The sequence below is a fragment of the Sinohyriopsis cumingii genome, chromosome 6, assembly GCF_028554795.1.
Source record: "Sinohyriopsis cumingii isolate HCF-2022 chromosome 6, ASM2855479v2, whole genome shotgun sequence".
NCBI lineage: Eukaryota > Metazoa > Mollusca > Bivalvia > Unionida > Unionidae > Sinohyriopsis > Sinohyriopsis cumingii.
Window position 1 is genome coordinate 138,760,131 of NC_142966.1, and position 19,634 is coordinate 138,779,764.

The window sequence follows — 19,634 nt, forward strand, 5'->3', positions numbered from 1 at the left end:
TTCTTGTCACTAGGAGAAAGTGTGCCAGTAACAAAGACTCCATTGCCCAATCCAAAAATTACCCAAGATGATAGTACCATCCACTTCAGCACCAAGGATCATGCTCGTCATATTCTGTTTTGTGGTACACATGTCATACAGACTCGCAATCATGGATGGCAGCGAGTCAGGGCAGTTGTCTTCAGAACAGGTAATAATTTTATCAGAAACACTTTCATGATATAATACCACATTTACAAGTGTGTGATAGTCATCTGTTACTTTGATAACAGGTCAGATGTTGCATAACTGTGAATTCACTTTGAATTGGATGGTAGAGATTTTCATGGGTTCTTGACTGCTACAATCCACAAATTTAATAGCAGTAACACACCTGCTGCTATTGCATTGCTTTCCTTTTCCAGGGTGCCAAACCCCCACTGCAAGCTAAATATTCCCTCCTTCAGTTAGTAAATAAGATAAGGAAAGCAATCCAATAGTATTAAGTAAGTGTTAGTTTTAAATATCAAAATAAACAATACAATGTGTCACCATTTTCGCTTTATTACTTCTTCAGACTCCATTAGTTAGTGCTACTCCCCCCAAAACTACAAGTAGGATCTCTTTTCCAGTCCGCCTTGGATGTGGGAGGTCGTGGGTTTGACCCCTGGCTGAGTCACACCAAAGGCTTACAAAAATGGTACTAACAGCTGCCTCGCTTGGCACTCAGAATTAAGAGGTTAGTGTTAGGACTGGTTGGCCTGGTGTCAGGAAAATGGGACTGAGTGGGACATCATGCTACATGTCTGCGACATAATGCCTCAATGCTGGACATCACTTTAAACTGCCACACTGCAGACATCATAGCGATATGACTGAAAAATTGTTAAAGCTACATTAAAAATCCAAATCACACACACACACTCTTTTCCAGTCCAAGAATTTAAGTGTAAAAAAGCAGTTAATTTTGGCATATTATTGCATCAGGTAAAGGTGAATGCAATTCACAGTATCCATCATATTAAGTTCAGTACACTGTTCACAGCATTCCATCATTTTGCTAAAGCAAGTGTGGGCTTTAGTAGATTATATGGAAATGTATGGGAGCTCAGAGGGATCAGTCTACAAACAAAATTTAAGAAGGTATACAAAGCATTTGTGAACCTGAGCCAGCTAAACACTTGCAAAACCTGGACTGGTGTATACACACCTTGCCAAGAAAATGTGTCATTTTTGACGTGGGTTGTCCTGGGGAAACTGATGAAGATAAGATGTCATGACAGGGTAACCAGACACTGGGGTTCTCATATGGAGGCATTGCAAGCATCCACACTCTGATGATGAAATCACTGATGAGATAGAGGAGATGAAGGAGGAAAAATGATCTCAGAATGGCTAGAGGAAATGCTTCAAAGATTCCCTCAAGTCATCTGTAAAACACTTTAACATTGACAGTTGCACACAGGATCTCTCCACCTGGTGGAGTCTCATTCATACTGTAGCTACAAACTTTAACATAAGAGAATTGTAGAGGCAGTGCAAGCAGTGGAAATCTCAAAACCGTAGCATGTTCTCTAGTGATCAGGCAAACCCAAGTGTGCGACAGACAGTCTAGAGCAAAAATTGGTTTGTTCTGCCATTCACATACTCATAGGAACCAAATCAGTTAGTAATGTCATAGACATCGTTGAACTTGAAGGACAAACAAATTACACCCGATAAGGGTGAATATTTTTCACAGTATTACATCAGATCAAGGCCATTACAGTTCACAGTATTACATTATATGAGGTTCACTGCTGTTACAGTGAGACATATGTGGTTCAGTGCTGTTCACATTATTACATTATACAAGGTTCAGTGCTGTTCAAAGTATTACATTAGGTCAAGGCAAGCATTGTTCACAGTATTACATATTATGAGGTTCAGTGCTGTACACAGTATTACATTATATAAGGTTCAGTGTCTTTCACAGTATTACATTAGATCAAGGACAGTACTATTTATTGTATTACATTATATGAGGTTCATTACTGTTCACTGTATTCCATTATATGAGATTCAGTGCTGTTCACAGTATTACATTATATGAGGTTCAGTGCTGTTCACATTATTATATTAAGAGGTTCAGTACTGTTCACAGTATTAAATTATATGAGGTCAGTGCTCTTCACAATATTATATTAGATCAAGGCCAGTTCTGTTTATAATATTACATTATATGAGGTTCCGTACTGTTCACTTACCACTTATCCCTGCACTGAGTAGGAGAGTGATGGGAGGTTGCTTTTTTTGAAGTAGAAGTAAATGCAATACCCAAAGGTGACCACTGTGCAATTATTGTGAAAGCAGTTCAGATGTATACCTCAGTGCTGTCTGCTGAGCTTGAACCAGAGAGAAACTGGTCTATGGACTAACACACTTCAAGCTTCAATAAGTCATAGACTCTGTGCTTATAACAATATGCCACTGAGGCACCAATATATACATACTTTGAGGCAAAAGAAAGTATCATCGGTATAGCGTTTTTAATTTACAAATGCTCATTTACATATTTCTTGAGGATTATTCCGTTTAAATGTTTCTAAGAGAGGGGATGCCACTGATTTTTGTAGGGATAATATATATAGCAGGAATTCAAACTGTGCAGGACAAAAAAAATGGAGATGCAAGCTCTAGAGAAAAAACCTAAAATTGCATTCCATGTTATTAGTTAGATTTAGTGGAATAACCTAACTATGCTTCTTAATTTTATTCCCAGTACATTAACAGATATGAGGTTCTTTGTCTAGCAACCATCTAAGAGTTGACTTAATTTGTTGACCATCTTGGAGTTGACATAATTTGTTGAATGTCTTATTCAAGCACTGCCATAATTAATTTTCCATTATACAGGTTTTACCACGGCAAAAGGGGAGTTGGTACGATCAATTTTATACCCCAAGCCGGTTGACTTCAGGTTCAACAGAGATACATATAAATTTATTGGAGTGCTTGCCTCCATAGCTTTTTGTGGCTTGGTGTACACCATTATTCTTAAGGTGAGTACAAGATGAATTTCTGAATAGAGACTTAGATGTGCTCAAGAAGAAAGAGCTATTTCAAGAATGGAACAGAAAAACTAAACATTTTCATATGCAGTATGACTTTCATTGAAGCCTTTGTAGTTCACATTTATTAGTCCTGTTAACTTATGATCCTTATAATTTAGTTTTGCCAAACCATCCTTAGCAACCTTGTCCAGTTGTATGTTGTGTCCACACAATTTTGTTAGTTTTTTTCTTTCAAGCTAAATAAAGGTTGTTCTTGACAATAAAGAAATTTCTTCCTTATGGTGTAATAAAGTGGTTTAATCTTCTTCCAAATAAAGTGGATGGTATATCTTCTACCAGATAAGGTGATATAATTTTGTTCCAAAATAAAGTGGTGTAATCTTGTACCAAATAAAGTGGACTGTAATCTTGTACCAGATAAAGTGGACTGTAATCTTGTACCAGATAAAGTGGTGTCATTTTGTTCCTAAATAAAGTAGACTGTAATCTTATACCAAAAAAATTGGACTGTGATCTTGTACCATATAAAGTGGTGTAATTTTGTTCCAAAATAAAGTGCACTATAATCTTATACCAAATAAAGTGGTGTATGTTCCAAAACAAAATGGTGTAATCTTCTTCCAAAATAAAGTGGTTTAATCTGGTGCCAAATGCTGTAATCTTGTACTGAATAAAGTCTAATCTTATACCTAATAAAGTGGTGTATGGTCCAAACAAAATGGTGTAATCTTCCAAAATAAAGTGTTTTATTCTTGTACCAAACAAAGTGGTTTAATCTTGTACCAAATAAAATGGTGTAATCTTGTACCAAATAAAGTGATGTATGTTCCAAAACAAAGTGGTGTAATCTTCTACCAAAATGAAATGGTGCAATCTTGTTCCAAAATAAAGTGGTGTAATCTTCGACAAAAATGAAATAGTGCAATCTTGTGCAAAATAAAGTATTGTAATCTTGTACCAAATAAAGTGGTGTAATCTTGTACCAAAATGAAATGGAGTAATCTTGTACCAAATAAAGTGTAGTCTTCTACCAAAATGAAATGGTGTAATCTTGTGCAAAATAAAGTGTTGTAATCTTGTACCAAATAAAGTGGTGTCAACTTGTACCAAATAAAGTGGTGTAATCATGTACCAAAATGAAATGGTGTAATCTTGTACAGAATAAAGTGTTGTAATCTTGTACCAAATAAAGGGGTGTAATCTTGTACCAAATAAAGGGGTGTAACCTTGTACCAAATAAAGTGGTGTAATCTTGTACCAAAAAAAGTGTAATCTTCTACCAAAATGAAATGGTGTAGTCTTGTGCAGAATAAAGTGGTGTAATCTTGTACCAAATAAAGGGGTGTAATATTGTACCAAATAAAGTGTAATCTTGTACCAATTTGAAAATGAAATGGTAAAATCTTGAACCAAATAAGGGGCCTTTGTTGAAGGAGAAGGTGCTGGTAATAGATGGGGTCTTGTGCCTCAGATGGGAGAGGTGACCCTGTTGGAAGAGAGGTTATCGATGGTAGAATGAGTCCTATTATCTATATTGATGGATAATTGTTCAGTTGATCGTTAACTTTAATATATGTAGTAGCAATGAAATCAGTGAAATGAAATAAATTATTAAAAGTTTATCAGCAGTATAGATTAACATCTGTTTGTCATCATTGAAAATCAGACCAGTGTGACATTGATAATGGTTGCCATTGGGATTATCTTGTATTTTCCATGCACTTTATGTTAGATTCTTACTTTGACACAATGATGGTATATATGTAATTGAAGGGGAGTGAGAAAAAAATTGACAGGGAGCTTTAAGGCTCCACTTAGGTTTCAATCACTTCAAGCCAGTCAGATGTAACAGGTACATTACAGGTCTTGCAAATTCATTTCTCCACACATCATGGTGTGGGTGGAGAGAGTTTAGGGAGAATGAAGGAAAAAACAGTCCATGTTGCAACATCAAGTGTAGAGTAACAGAAGATTGATGAAAGTATGTTTTTTTCTTCTTCAAATATGTTACCTAATCGTTATACCCTACGAGAATTACTACCTCACAAATCACCAATCATTTCAGGCTACAACATTTATGCTAAAAAGCTAAATTTTATCTACCCTCTTAGTGGCAGTTAGAGTGTTCTCCCCTTGATACAGGGTTTGGTGCCAAATCCCATAAATACTTCAGTAACTAGTTTGGCTTGTGCCATGTAGCATGCTCCTTACAGGCAGAGAGGCAAGAGAAGTATACTCCATCTATTAATTTCCAACTTTTCTGTTATTTCTTTCTTTTTCAATGATAAAGATTCTGGCTTTTTAGTGTATTCACATTGCCACCCTCACACACTTAGTTGCCTTTGGTACTTATCTGCATGTGTCACAATTGCATTCTCTCACATTCCAATAGCTGTTTTTAAATAGGTGCATTTCTGGTGTGTGATTTTATAGAAAACTTGTATAATGCTGTTGTATAATTTCCACTATGGTCGAACACATGCATTTAATTTCTGTGTTAATCTAGTTTTAGCATTCACTTTGTAGTTATATTTTACCTGTATAGGCTATCAATTAGCCTTCCTGCACTTTCCCATTCATAGAAATAGCATGTTACCTCAGGAGTTTCTGTCTTTATCTTGTCACCTATTGGTAGGTCATTTTGAGTCATAATATATATAAGACTTCTTAGAGACTTGTCTGCCACCTGTTCTTCCTTCCAATTGACATGGTTAGGGCTATGAGATCCTGTATGTCAGTATCTACATGGACGGTGCTTGAAAGAACCAAGCTTTCTATCAGGTAAAGTTTCAAGTTGTACAATGCCAGTTGAACAAATAGTTCTGACAACCTGTTGAAATATGTACTCAGTTTCATGTTTATGACAGGAAAGACGATCTGCATCTTTGTTCGTTTTATCGCTGTTATATCAACTTGAAGTTGTAATTAGCTAATGATGCAGACCAAACATAGCTAGTTGCATCTAGCTTTGCAAATGACAAAACATGTCAGGGGGTTATTATTAGTACAAACTTCAAATGTATTACCATAAAGATAATCATGTAATTTGTCTGACATTGCCCACTTAATTGCCAGAAATTCAAGTTTGTGAGCAAGTAGTTGCTTTCAGTGGGATGCAAATCCCTACTTACATAACTGATAACCCATTCTTTTCTGTTTTGTACCTGGTAAAGAATGGCACCTAATCCATCTTTTGACTCATATGTATGGAAAATGAAAGGCTGTGAAAATCAACAAATGCAAGCACAGGAGGACTACACATCTTTTGTATGATACTTTCAAATGCATTGTGGTGTGCATGTTCCCATGTCCATTTCACTTTTGTCTTCTTTGAAGATTCAGTCATCTTAGTTGTGGCATGCCCCACAGTGAGATCATTTAGAGGTTTTACAAGCTTGGCATAATCTTTGACAAGCTATTTCTAATAACCTGTAAGTTTTAGGAAGCATTGTTTATCTTTGATGTTCTTCAGCACAGGCCAAGTTTTCAAAGCTTCAGTTTTTCAGGGTCTGTGTGAATGTCTTCCTGTGAGACTACTTGACCCAAGTAAGAAACCAGGATCATAAAAAACTTACATTTTGACGGTTTCAATTTTAGATCATATCCTCCTTGAAAATATGAGAATATCATTGGAAAATATGAGACATTATTTTAAATTGAGCTCCCATGCACACCTCTTCATAAGATGTTGAAATGCTGCTGCATTGTTTGTGAATCTAAATTACAGGTTCTCAATTTTCCAAAACTACAGTTAATGAACAACCTCAGGCAACAACACTCTCCTTATGTTGCTCTGAGTAAAAGTACTATCAATACCTCACTGGGACAGACTTTTCCAAAATAAAAAAAGTTTTACCAGATATCTGAAATTTAAGTGCTTTCTCCCAAAGGTTCTAACAAGTGTCTTGCAGAACCTAATAAATAGTTTCTAATAACATGCATAATAATATGTTCTGTTATTATACATTTTTGCAAGCAACACACCTAAAATTTCCATGCATTAAATGTGGTATCTTCCTTTAAGGGAGGGTCAACTCCTGAAATTTAAATGGATTAAGTGATAAGTCATAATTGATTTGTGAAGTATCTGTAGTGGAGTGGATTGCTAAAAGTAAATTATTTATTCTGGGCCCATGTGAAGCATACTTCATCGCTGAATATAATAGCTTCGTACCTGGAGGCTGAATAAAAGGACCCTTTTACTGCTTCTGTTGTGGTAAGTGTATTGCTCCGGACAATTCAGCTGAGATGTAAACCTGCAGTTTTAGTCACAGCAATATCCTTGTTTTTTTCTGAGTTTATCGTGGTATAAACTGCCAGTTGCCGACTCACACAGTAAATAACATTATTCATTATGTTATTTTGTTTGCATCATTAAAAAACAAATCTTAGTTGAGCATAGTAATACATGTTTGGGGTTTTCTGTTATGTAGCTATTTATAGCACTTGGGACTGTCCAGCTTGATCGTAATAAGGTCATCATAATACCAGTCCCTCAACCAATTGAAGCCAAGTTTATTCAAATATTTTTTATATAAAATTGTTAGAATGTTCTTTTACTTTAATGCTTACATCATGTCTGCCTTCACTGGCAGTGTTTATCTTATACTGTACACATGACTGTATTTATAGAAGTGGGTATTCTTAGAAAAGTAGTTCTCCTTACAGTTCATACAGAAATAAATGCAATTCATTTTGATCATGTGGCAACAGAATCTGACCAATGGAATGTTACTTTCCTTTACCAGCTACTGGCATTGCAATGATTGTAAATTCTTAAGAATGTATGTATATATTTCATTCAGTTAGCATCATCATCAGACCAGAATATTTCAAAATTTTGACTAGTTACCCAGTGTAACGAAGATGTACAATATCAGGAAAAGCATGTACATTGTTAAATTCCTTTTTTTTCTCCAATTTAATTCTGAAATGGCCTAACATTTGATTATTGTGGATTAACTAAAACTATTAAAATTAAACCTTGACTGGTTTACAAAATGATATTCATTGCAGAAGTGAAATATATTAGCAACATTCCATGCAAATAAACAAAAGATGAAGTCCACTCACACCCAAACGTTCACACTATTATATCTTGGTAAATTAAGATTGGGATGGTACTGAAAAGGATTTTAGGACTGAACTAAATACCAGAACCTGACAATCTAGTCAGGATATAAATTCTAATCTGTGACAATAAGTGTATCATGTGAAGAATATACATGCAAAACAAGGATACAACTAGAAAAAAAATGTGCACTACCACCATTAAACAAGGACAAAATAAGGAATCAGTTGTCAACAACAATCAAACTAGAGCTATGCAATATATATATAGAGAGAGAGAGAGAGAGAGAGAGAGACACACACACACACCAGGGTATATTTATATATGTATGCACTAAAAATGACAGTTTTACCAGATCAAAAATGCTATTTGAAATGACAGCTCTATCAAAACTCATTGGTGACTTTTTAATGTAAAATAATGAGTCAGTTATGTATATGTGTGTATTAAAGGATATTTAATTATGGTTCTATCAAAACTCACCTCTGTGGTTTTAATGTTCACAACACCAAGCATGAAGATTCCCAGGGATTAGCAATATGTTCAGAACACTAGTCACAAAGATTTCCAGTGAATACCAAAATGTTCAAAATTACTTATTGTGAAAATATTGGTCAAATTGAAAAAACGTTCAGAATTACTCTTGAGAAAGCTTGACATCTGGAAAATGTCAACTGAATTACATCCACAGATGGAAATTCACAAAATAATATCATGAAATAAGGAGTTGGCATCGTGTATGTCATCATTCATAGTCTCCTGTGCACACTAGAGGCTCTACTTCCTGTCTTTACAAACCTTGTATGGTGCCAATATCATAGGGTTCAATTTCTTCCATATTCAAGTGGAAAGAACACAATGTCTACAATCATTATAGGTTGATGGCATAATATGCTATGAACCTGTTTGCCTGATTACTTTTCCTTTTCCATATTGAAAACTTAAGTTCTCCATCATCTGCAGCTACCTCTACAGCTACCAAGTTTTATGGATAGCCATCATTTGGGGTAAGGAAGAACCCAATACATGTAGATTGTGGAGTCGTAAAGTTGTCACTTGCTGAAAGAAGAAAAACGGTTTCTGTACAATAGAAGTTCTGCTTCAAATACCATACCTGCACCAAACATTGTGGGTAGCTTGAACTTGCGATAAGGAAGAACTCTTTTGATTTCAGGGTCGAAAGTTCAAAAATCAAGATTACTGTGACTAAAAGGATAAAAATGATTTTGCACATTTAAGCAATATTGTTATGTCACAGAACTTGACAAAATTTCCTGGATAGCTTGCACTCAGAGTAAGGGGGAAGCCTATTGATTTTAGGTCAAAGGTTATAGTTCAAGATCACTGACCAGGAAGATAAATGATTCTGAAACATTTCAGTTCTAAATCATATACCTTCACCAACACTTGTAGATGACTTGAATGTTGCGTAAGAAAGTAGCCACCTATTGATTTGGAGTTAGTATCAAGGTAACTAAGATTTAAGAAAAATCTTGTTTGCCTGTTAATTTTAGTTCTAGACCAAAATTTGTGAAGGGTTCGTACTTATGGTATGGAAGAAGCTTTTATGATTCTAGGGTCAAAGGTTAAAGTCATGGTTGCCTAAAGAAACATTGGTTTCCCAGAATAACTTTTGTTCTGGAGAAGTTCTTTGAATGAATGTTGTGGATGTCTTGCACCTAGGGTAGCTTTTAGATTGTGCATCAGAAATCATTGGCATGTTAAGTCTTATGAGAAAATATTGGTTTCTGCGTGGTAAATATTTAGAGACTGCATAACTTGACCAAAGGTCCAGGTCATTGAGACCTATTGGTAAATAATCTCCACCAGTTTCTGCATGGAGTATTATTAAACACAGGGTTGGCACATAATGTGCTGTTTACTGTACTCTTGTTATTTGTTTCTAACCCATGCCCCCCTGTTGATATTTAGATGCATCTGCATTATTAAATAGTGTGCTATCAGATCGGTGTAGGTCTGTAATGTAAATCTATACTATATTTTCAGGCTTTGGCTCAAGAATCTGCCTCTGATATCATTATTCGTTCCTTGGACCTGGTTACGATTGCTGTGCCACCTGCACTTCCTGCTGCCCTCTCTGTGGGAATTGTGTTTGCCCAGAGACGGCTGAAGAAACAACTGATCTATTGCATCAGTCCTAGGAGTATAAATGTCTGTGGTACTATCAATGCTGTGTGCTTGGACAAGGTTAGATATCCAGTCTAATACATAATATCTGTTTTTAAAGATTTGTATAGTACATGGGAGTCATTTTTGATATTGCTGCACATTTTCTATATTTATCTAACTTTTAATTTTGTTTTATATTTGTTTATTAGTGATTATGGTACGTCAGATGATTCTTATAGAGCTATTTGTCTAATCAAAAGCAGCAAACTATCTTACAGGACAGAAACTTGTTGATCCTTGGTCCACCTCTTTGTAATGTTTTATCAATGATATCTTCTGTTTTATTGCATATGGCTCGTTAAACAACTATGCCAATGATAATCCTTTGTCCTTTTCCTCACCTGATTTTGACACTGATTAATTTGGAACAGTCTAGTCCATCATTCTATTTGACTGGTTCACTGCTAACAAGTCAGAACTGAAATGTGTCAATTACTAGCATGTGCTAAACATAAGCAGTACTGTCAGAAACTGCAAATAAATTGTTAACAACTAGGAACTACCATTGAATATCTGCTGCAATTCATTTCACATGCAGAAGAGCTGTTGGAAATCGTCAAGGCAGCTATCCATCTTGAAATGTTTTGGTCAACAAATGCAATTTTACACACATTTACTCTCCCAAATTACTATTTCTGTCCCTTGGCCTGGCATTTCCGCAGTGACTGGAAACAATGCAGTTGTTTGCTCTGAGATTTGTAAATGAAAATTTCACAAGCAGCTGTCATAAACTCTTACTTATGGCAAAATGCCAACTGTAAATTTGCACAGACTTAAGTTTGCATTATGGTTCAAGAGACTTAGAGACTTTCAAGATTCTGAATAAACATGTTCCCATATGTGGATGATTTAGTATATTCTAAACAGAATAAATATAATTTTAGATATTCAAATCTTTTAGACATCCTAAGAATTAAATCCTCAACATTTGGCAATAAATATTTTAGATATGCACCTGCCTTTCTATGGTATGAGCTGCCAGATCACTTCAGAGAGCAATACATTTTAATTCATTTAGATTTTTAATTCTTTCCTGGAATAGAAAAGACTGAAAATGTAATATCTGTAAATATTGACCCCCTCCCTCCCACTGTGATGATGACAGCTAATGTTTGTGATACTATTTTCTGTTATTGCTTCTTGTCTTATGTACTTTCAGGTGACCTTTTGTTTGCTCCTTTGTTTTTAAATAAGGCATAAGCTGCATCATAGTATGCTTTTTAGTAATAATTATGCAGTTAATTCAAATTCGAATTTATGCCAATAATGATTACTTCATATTTTATGTTTTTGGTTGAATTGATCCTAAATTGTGATTTTAATTTACCTAGTTACTATATTCACTTTTAATCACTGCCTTTTAAAATGCATTGCTTGCTCATGGTTCAAGTTATGTGCTGTGCATTTTGTCCAATTGCATTTATGTATTATGCTATGTTTTCATGCCTTGCAAATCATGTAATGAATAGTCTGTTTTATGCAACGTTGGTAAAATACTCTTTAGAGCTTATGTTGAATTGTTGTTTAAAGTCATGCTGATGTTAAATCTTATCTTATTTTAATTATTGAATAGTAATATAATCTGTTCCAGACAGGTACCTTAACAGAGGATGGGCTTGACATGAAGGCAGTTGTACCCACCTTCAACTCTAAGTAAGTTTGCAGATATACAGATCCACTGCATACAATAATAATAATAATACTGGAAATTTAAGTACATATGACTGGTAAATATTGTTTTACCCTACTCTGTCAAATTTCCATTAAAGCTGTGCTAAGTATTGCATTGCATGCAGTGGAACAAATTTGCTTAACATACCCATAAATATTCAATATTTGGTAACTGCTGATCTAATATATTATTTATTTATTTATTTATTAGTTTCTTTATTCGTGGTTGAATTGAAATGTAAAATTTAGAACATTGTTATTGTTCTCATCTCATTTAGACATCTTTTTTGTAATTACTGTATGTAAGTCATGGTAACAATGACACATGTCATGAAACCAAAAATGTTAATTTATGAAAATGGCAAATACTTTTATTCTTGGAAAATAAGCTTGGATTATCGTAGTTTTATTTGTCATCTAAAATCACATTATTTAATATTTTTTTGTGACTATAGAGTGATCACTGTTTCACTGTTACATGTCTTTGTTCATGGTTAGAGAAAGAGAGAGAAAGAAAGAATTCATGCTCTCTTAACAAGAGGTGTCACTCATAACAGTGTAGATAAGTCTGTATCTTTGGGGAAGGCTATGAAAGGTGCGATGGGTTCACTTTAAGGAAGACAGAGCTTTCTGATTCTCAGTGAATGAACTGATTTTGCACAAGCTTGTTTTCAATTTAAACGCAATTTTTTACCTATCCTCAAGGCCAAATAAGGACATTTGTCTATCTACTTTTTGTGTTCATTCATTTCAAATCAGAATGAGGCTCCCATCCTCCTCACTGATATTCTCTATGTCTGTGTTAAGAAACGTGAAATCTTCTAGTATACTCAGCAAAAAGGATTTTGCTTGCTCAGCATAACTTACAACCAAGCATAACTTACAAAAATTGCTGACTTTTGGATACAGGGGAAGTGTATTTTGTGATACTAGGGATTTTCCAATTTCTCATAAGAGCACAATCTTTATTAAAATAGCATACAGTTGTAGTATGGAAATAAATAAAATTAATTTCAATATAATTTAGTGGAAAATTACTTTCAGTGTAATTAAATGAACAATTACTTTTATTACAATTTAGTGAAATTTAAATCCTAATAATTTTACTGACAAATTCTATCTTATTAGTTAACTGAGTGTGATCCATACATATGATTGAGGTGACCTTGCATCTTATTGACACTGAGCTTGTTTCCTTTATAGATCTATAGACCATAGTTCTCTTTCAGTTACTGTCAACTTGGTAAAAATGATTTATATGATCAGCATTTTGGATGACTGTGATTATAAGCATGAGTTTATGTGTATATATATATATATATATAACTTTTATTTTTGGAAAGATTTTTTTATCAGGATATAGTAACAAAAAGGTAAAATGAACATGGTATAAAGTTTGGGAGACAGAGTGCATAGTGATTTTTAATGCAATACTACATAAGCCTGTTTTGTAAAATGGTCCACTGTTAAGTAAAGTAATAAAAGTGAAGGATATAGACCCACTTTGACCTCTTGTTTACCATAGCTTAGCTGTAGTTAGAATGATAATCATATAAAATATTACATGTACCAGAATTTCTCTGTCACATAACAGCTGCCTAATAATTAAATTTTCTTATTAGCACCTTAAGTTTTGGTACGTTTTTCATAATCAATGCCTAGCACTTCCTCACCAAACATTTTTTTTTTAAATCTTAAATTTTTTCTAAATGTTTTTTATTATTTTTTTTTATTAACCTCATAATAGGTTGACCAGTTTGGTCAGGGAACAATCCCAAAGTCACCTTATAAACAAACATTTCTGGTTATCGGATAATCTAGGGATAATAAATATGATCTACAGAAAAAGAAAACACACACGCACGCATGCACATATGCATATGGCACACAATCTAGGTGAGATGGACTTTGATATTACAGTATTTTTTTCCTGTTTCACATTAAATCAGAGACAAGTTACATATTCATTATTGAGGTCAATTTTTGAAGAAATTGGTCCTCTTTTATTTGCCTTAGCAGTGTATTGTTCAATGTTCTTATGCATTGCAACTATTTGCTTAGAAGCATAAATAAAAGGATTTTTCCTATTGAATCTGCAAGTATAAATATAATATTTTGCCAAAATAAGCCAAAAATTACACAAACTGTCCAGTTGTTCACTTTAAAAAAAAAATTCTTTTTAGGACTAATGTACAATATTTGGACAGAAAGGTGCAAAAAGAACAATAAAACAGTACCAAAATTGTGAAGTAATATTGCAATCATAGAAGAGTTGCTCAATACCTTCATTTTCACTCTTATATAAAGTACATTTGTTGTCGTCTAATATGTTAATTCTTTTCAGAAAATCATTAGTAGCGATTATTCTGTGGATTAATTTAAAGTTAAAAGAGATCAACTTGGTATCCTTGGTACAGCATTTTGCCCAGCTATAAATCTCAGACCACTCCTCACTACTTGTATTTTTATTACATACTTGCATCCAAGTTTCTTGCTTAGCAGTGTGTTGCCTTTTAGCTTTTTTAAAAGAGCTTCGTAAACAAACTTGGTTGACTTTTGTTTTTGCAAGTCCATTATTTTATATTCCTGCTTATCAAAATTTTGTATGTACTAAATGGGTTTTGTATGGCATCTTTCCATGCTTTTGGAAATTTGGATATTAAGGAGAAGTATTTCAAGAAATCATCGCTTCTAGTTTTTTGTTTTTTTATTTCAAAAGGTATTAAATTACCTTGATCATCTGCTAGATCATTCAGAATTTCAAAACTGGATTCTGTCCAGGATTCGTATTGATAGAACATTTTAGGGGGGACAAAATTTAAAATACTCATGGATAGATACTCATTTGGACTTTGCAGTTCCTCTTTCCAATTAGATACTGCCAAAATTACATCTCTCCAAAAACTGTTTTTAATGTGCTTTCATAGTTCTTCTAATTTCCTTCTTCCTAAATTCCAAATATCCTTTTTATTTCTGAGTATAGTTGTATTGACTAAGTTCTGCCATGTTCCATTTTCCTTTTCCAGCAATCTTTTTAGCCATCTTATCTTAATATACCTAATGAATGAAATATGTGTATCATATTTAGTTCTTCCTTCATTTTCTGAAGATACTAGTATATCACGTTTTATTCTCTCTACTTTTCCACCCCATACAAATTTAAATAATGTGCAGTTTAGTTCTGCTTCAACTTTTGCTGATGGATTTGGATGTACTGAGAAAAGATGTATGAATATGGGTAGAACAATAGTTTTGACAACAATTACCTTACCAACTACTGACAGATGTCTTTGACTCCAGCCTGCCGGTATTCATTTTGCCTTTGTTAGTTTCTTCATATAATTATATTCCACCATTTTTTGTAATCTGGTGAAAAATCTATGCCAAGGATTGTAAAGTTAGAAGAGGACCAAATTAGTCCCATTTCAGGACATATTCTTTATTAGAAAATTTCCTGTTTCCAATCCAAATAGCTTTTGTTTTTGTTATGTTACATTAAAATCCAGATAAGAGAAAAAAACCTTGCAAGATGTTCATAGTTGCTTAAAGAGAAATTTGAGATCCATCAAGAAGAATAAAAGTGTCATCAGCATACTGACCCAATTTTATTCACTGATGTCAAAAATCAGTCCCTCCCCTTTTTTTTAAAGAGGAATGTGAGCACAAAAGTTCTGGAAAACCTAGATGCAACTCTGAGAATAATTTAAAAATATAGTACCTGTGAAGAACATGCATACATACAGACATGTACCTATTTGCTTTACCTTCAAGAAATTTGGTAAACAATTCTGAATTAATATAAAAAAGTTTTACAAATTTTCTTGTTTACGTAAATATATTTTCAGTATTATAGATGGCATAAGAATCGTAAATAAAATGCCTTTGTCCATAGTTTAAGGAAAGTATATAAAAAAATAAAAGATGAGTGTAATTAATCTGTGGAACTATTTAGATAAGAACCATTTAAACTATCATTGAACTTGCTTAAATTTTTATATAAGATCTTTATTTACTGATCCATCCTTTTATTCTAGTTTATTCAGCTGAAGTTTCATTAATCAGTTTCATCACATGACTTTATATTTTGCAGGTTTGAACCAGAAATATTTGATATGAGTAGGGTGACCAAAGGTCCGGTACAACTGGCCATGGCAACCTGTCACTCACTTACTATTATTGATGGTGTGCTAAGTGGAGACCCTCTTGAGCTGATTATGTTTAATGCAATTGGATGGGTATGTTACTTTTTTTAACGGATAAAACATCCAACCTTGTTGCTCATTTAACACATTAACCCCTAGTGACGAGTTAACCTGGCAGGAGGTAGTAGCCAACTGCTGAGCTCTGTAGCATCATGGTCATGCATTTAGCTCTACAATGATACCAGATAATCTGGAATGTCTAGTTGCACTACAAAATACAGATGGAAAAACCTCATTTTTTGGACCCGATTTTGTTCTACCCAAAATTCGCCCATGGTTGGAGTCTGATTTTGTGTCCAGATTTTAGACTTTTTGGTCTCAGATCTAAGGCAAACCGGTATGAACTGCAAACAGACAGATGAGCCTTTGCAAAAAGTAGTATAAGATGGGCATTTGGAATAAAGAGTGGTCTCGATACAAAAATAATGGCTCCGTTTATCAACAACAAAAACAACAACTCCAACTTTTACCCTTCTGCTCATGTGCGAGCCAAATAGCCAACGAAAAACGATGTTTTTAACACATCTAGGCAGTACGTTATTGAAAGATTGCCTGGGATTTGGTGTTTTCTGATCTATTTAGAAATATATTTCAAAATGTGTTTCCTACTCGAATTTCAGGCAAAAAGACAAAAACCTCCAGGGGTTAATTTGTTAAAACATGCACCTAACTGTGCACAGTGAAGACTCAGATCTGCTGGACATAATGTTGTAGCTAAGTGCAGTAAATGGCGTTTATTGTCTATTGATTTCAGAAAAATAGTGTAACCCCCAGTACATCATATGCTGACAGGTCAGGGCCTTTGTTGTTCATTCTACAAATGATTAAAAGAGGACACCAGGTGTTGTTTCTAGCTTTCCAAAAAGGAGGTCCCACTGTGTCTAATTTATGGGGCACTTGCGGGGGGACCTGTCTATTATTTTATCATTTGCTGTGTACTTATTATTTGCTAATTACATTACCGCAATTATGATCCTTTACACTGAATTCATTTCAAGTACTGTAATAATTTAGTACCATCATTTTTATTTGATATAAATTATTTTCAGATGTTCTTGTCAGATGTTCAGATGTTCTTATCAGTATAAGAATTTCTAGAGATGAAATTTTTAATAACATAGTACCTATGTATAATTTCATCATAGCTGTTTATATTTTCGACTGTTGCACAGTTGTGCCCTGAAAAATGCAACCTAATACTTTAGTTTGATTATTTGAGATCATCAGTAGTGTGATTATTCCATTTTCATGTGAATTCTGCCTACTCATGATGCTGCCTGCTAGCACTTCTGTGAAAACCTAATTAAGAACTTATTCACCAGTTAGGATGGATTTATTTTGACAACTATTAAAAATGTACTTATCCTTGGACATGATAAAACAAGCCAATTGAAATCATTATTGTCTCAGTCAATTACAATACAAATTGAATCGTGCAGACATCACAATAATATCCATCTTTTGGGTCAGCCTAATGTCTTGTTAAATTCACACACTGAGGTCAATTTCTTAGTGCTGGTTTTGTCTTACCTTTCAATTTTTCGTCACAATTAGTCGTGACTTATGTGAAAATAAAATGTCTCCTCTTATTCTTTTGCATCTGTTTTGATCTGGATTTAACTGTGGCATTCTGGAATTGTATACCTTCCATAAGTTTGTTATTTTAATTGATACAGTTGCTACAGGGTTAACTCAGTCTTTGGCATGATGTGATATCAATGAGTTTACATTTAAAACTGCTATCTTGAGGTAACCAGTGCAAACATTTTGATAGATTGGACCTTATTGGTTTATGAGTGCATTTCTGGCTGCAGAAGTTTTGTTTTTTATGTTTGCTTACAATGGATATCATGTATTCTGGTCTGAATAGGAAAGAATTCCCAAATTTACTTGTTCTTTGTTTGAGGATCACAAGATAGATTAGTTCTCTAATTGTGTCCTTAAAGTAATTAGTAGTAGTTGTAGGACAGCTATCTCCATTATAATACACATCGTTATAACGTGATTCCAGATGTAAACACAACACTGCTATGGACCCCTTGACCAAAATCATACTAATATATAACAATAAGAGCTGAAAGAAAAAAAAAAGATAAAACTTTGTCTTGTATCTTTGTTTTCTTTTCAGAACATTATTTAACAAATTTAGATAGTTCCTGCTATACAATGGTACAGTATATTATGCTGTTTTCAATATATCGCATTTCTGTAATTATTGTAGTTCTGTAAATTACATGGTCAGTGGAAATGGACCCCAAATTACCACATTAGAAAGGGGAGAATGCTATAAATTAACACTATGGCCAGTCATATGAAACAGTTTAGTACTAGTTTATATATGAAATGAGTAGTTGAACAAACAGCATAGACACTGTTAATATGGTACATGATTTAATGGCAGATCTGGATATATGCATTTTTGTAGATGGATGTGCATTGTAAAGTTCAGCACCATGAATAGGAGAGTTGGGTGTGCTAATGGATCCCAATTCATTATTTAATTGTTTGTAATATATCTAAAGTCTCCATATAACATGACCTCATCTCTTATGTGGTCCTCTTGTTATAATGATACCTATTAACACTGTTATAGTGAGTACTGTATATGAGTATTATATCAACATTTGTATGGTCTCTTTAATCCAAGATTTTAATTGTGTCAGGTGAATGGGACTAAAGTGTGTATATCTTCACAGCAACTAGAAGAGCCCGGTCCAGAGGAAACAAGATTTGACATGATCTGTCCAACAGTTGTGAGACCTAAACTACTAGATGTTGTGAGAAATGCAAGGGCTAATGATTCATGCATGGTAGGATGTGTTAAACATATGTGTGCATGTAATACCTTCCTGATCACCGTAGGGACTGCAAATTCCCTGATTCACACTAAAAATTTGGCTAAAAAAGTGAAAAATACTGAAAATATACCCAAAAGTTATTAACAAATTTCCTTATTTATTTAATAAATACATATATACATTTGTAAATATCCTGATTTTTTTTAAAAACTAAGTAAACACAATTTTTTTCTTTCTTAGAAATCATTACAGATTTTACAAATTGTATTTAATCATTTTAAAATATTACAGAGTATTAAATAAAAGGACAAATTAGGTAAAAATAATGCCATGACATATTTATACAAAACTTAATGGTAGGTGGCACACCCCACATTTGCAGAATTTGGGCAAGTATTTGGTAACATCAAGGTTTGTGTGCATGTTTATTAGCCTCCCAACTTGCTGCACCCCGTATTTCATAGAGAATGGAGATATTAAATTGGACCTTTCCATTCATCTTTTGTCCTTCCATTTTTCCTTTCATCCTTTAGTAGATATAAAATGATTTTAGATTTTTTACCGACTCTCTGATAAGGGTTTGGACCTTCACATTGGCGACATGGGCCACCAGAACTGTTAGTGAACCAGTAAAGTGTTATTTTACTACCAGCATGTTTGGCAGCTAATT

General features: G+C 33.9%; 1 protein-coding gene across 1 annotated transcript in view; it reads left to right on the top strand.

Annotated features, from left to right (window-relative positions):
• Positions 1 to 19,634, top strand: part of LOC149798094 (polyamine-transporting ATPase 13A3-like) — a 139,670-nt gene that overhangs the window by 43,471 nt on the left and 76,565 nt on the right. The window contains exons 9-14 of the mRNA XM_089960838.1: positions 14 to 190; positions 2,875 to 3,020; positions 10,111 to 10,311; positions 11,885 to 11,946; positions 16,055 to 16,199; positions 18,863 to 18,976. Coding sequence (XP_089816964.1) covers positions 14 to 190; positions 2,875 to 3,020; positions 10,111 to 10,311; positions 11,885 to 11,946; positions 16,055 to 16,199; positions 18,863 to 18,976 — 845 coding nt within the window. The remainder of the gene's footprint in view (positions 1 to 13; positions 191 to 2,874; positions 3,021 to 10,110; positions 10,312 to 11,884; positions 11,947 to 16,054; positions 16,200 to 18,862; positions 18,977 to 19,634) is intronic.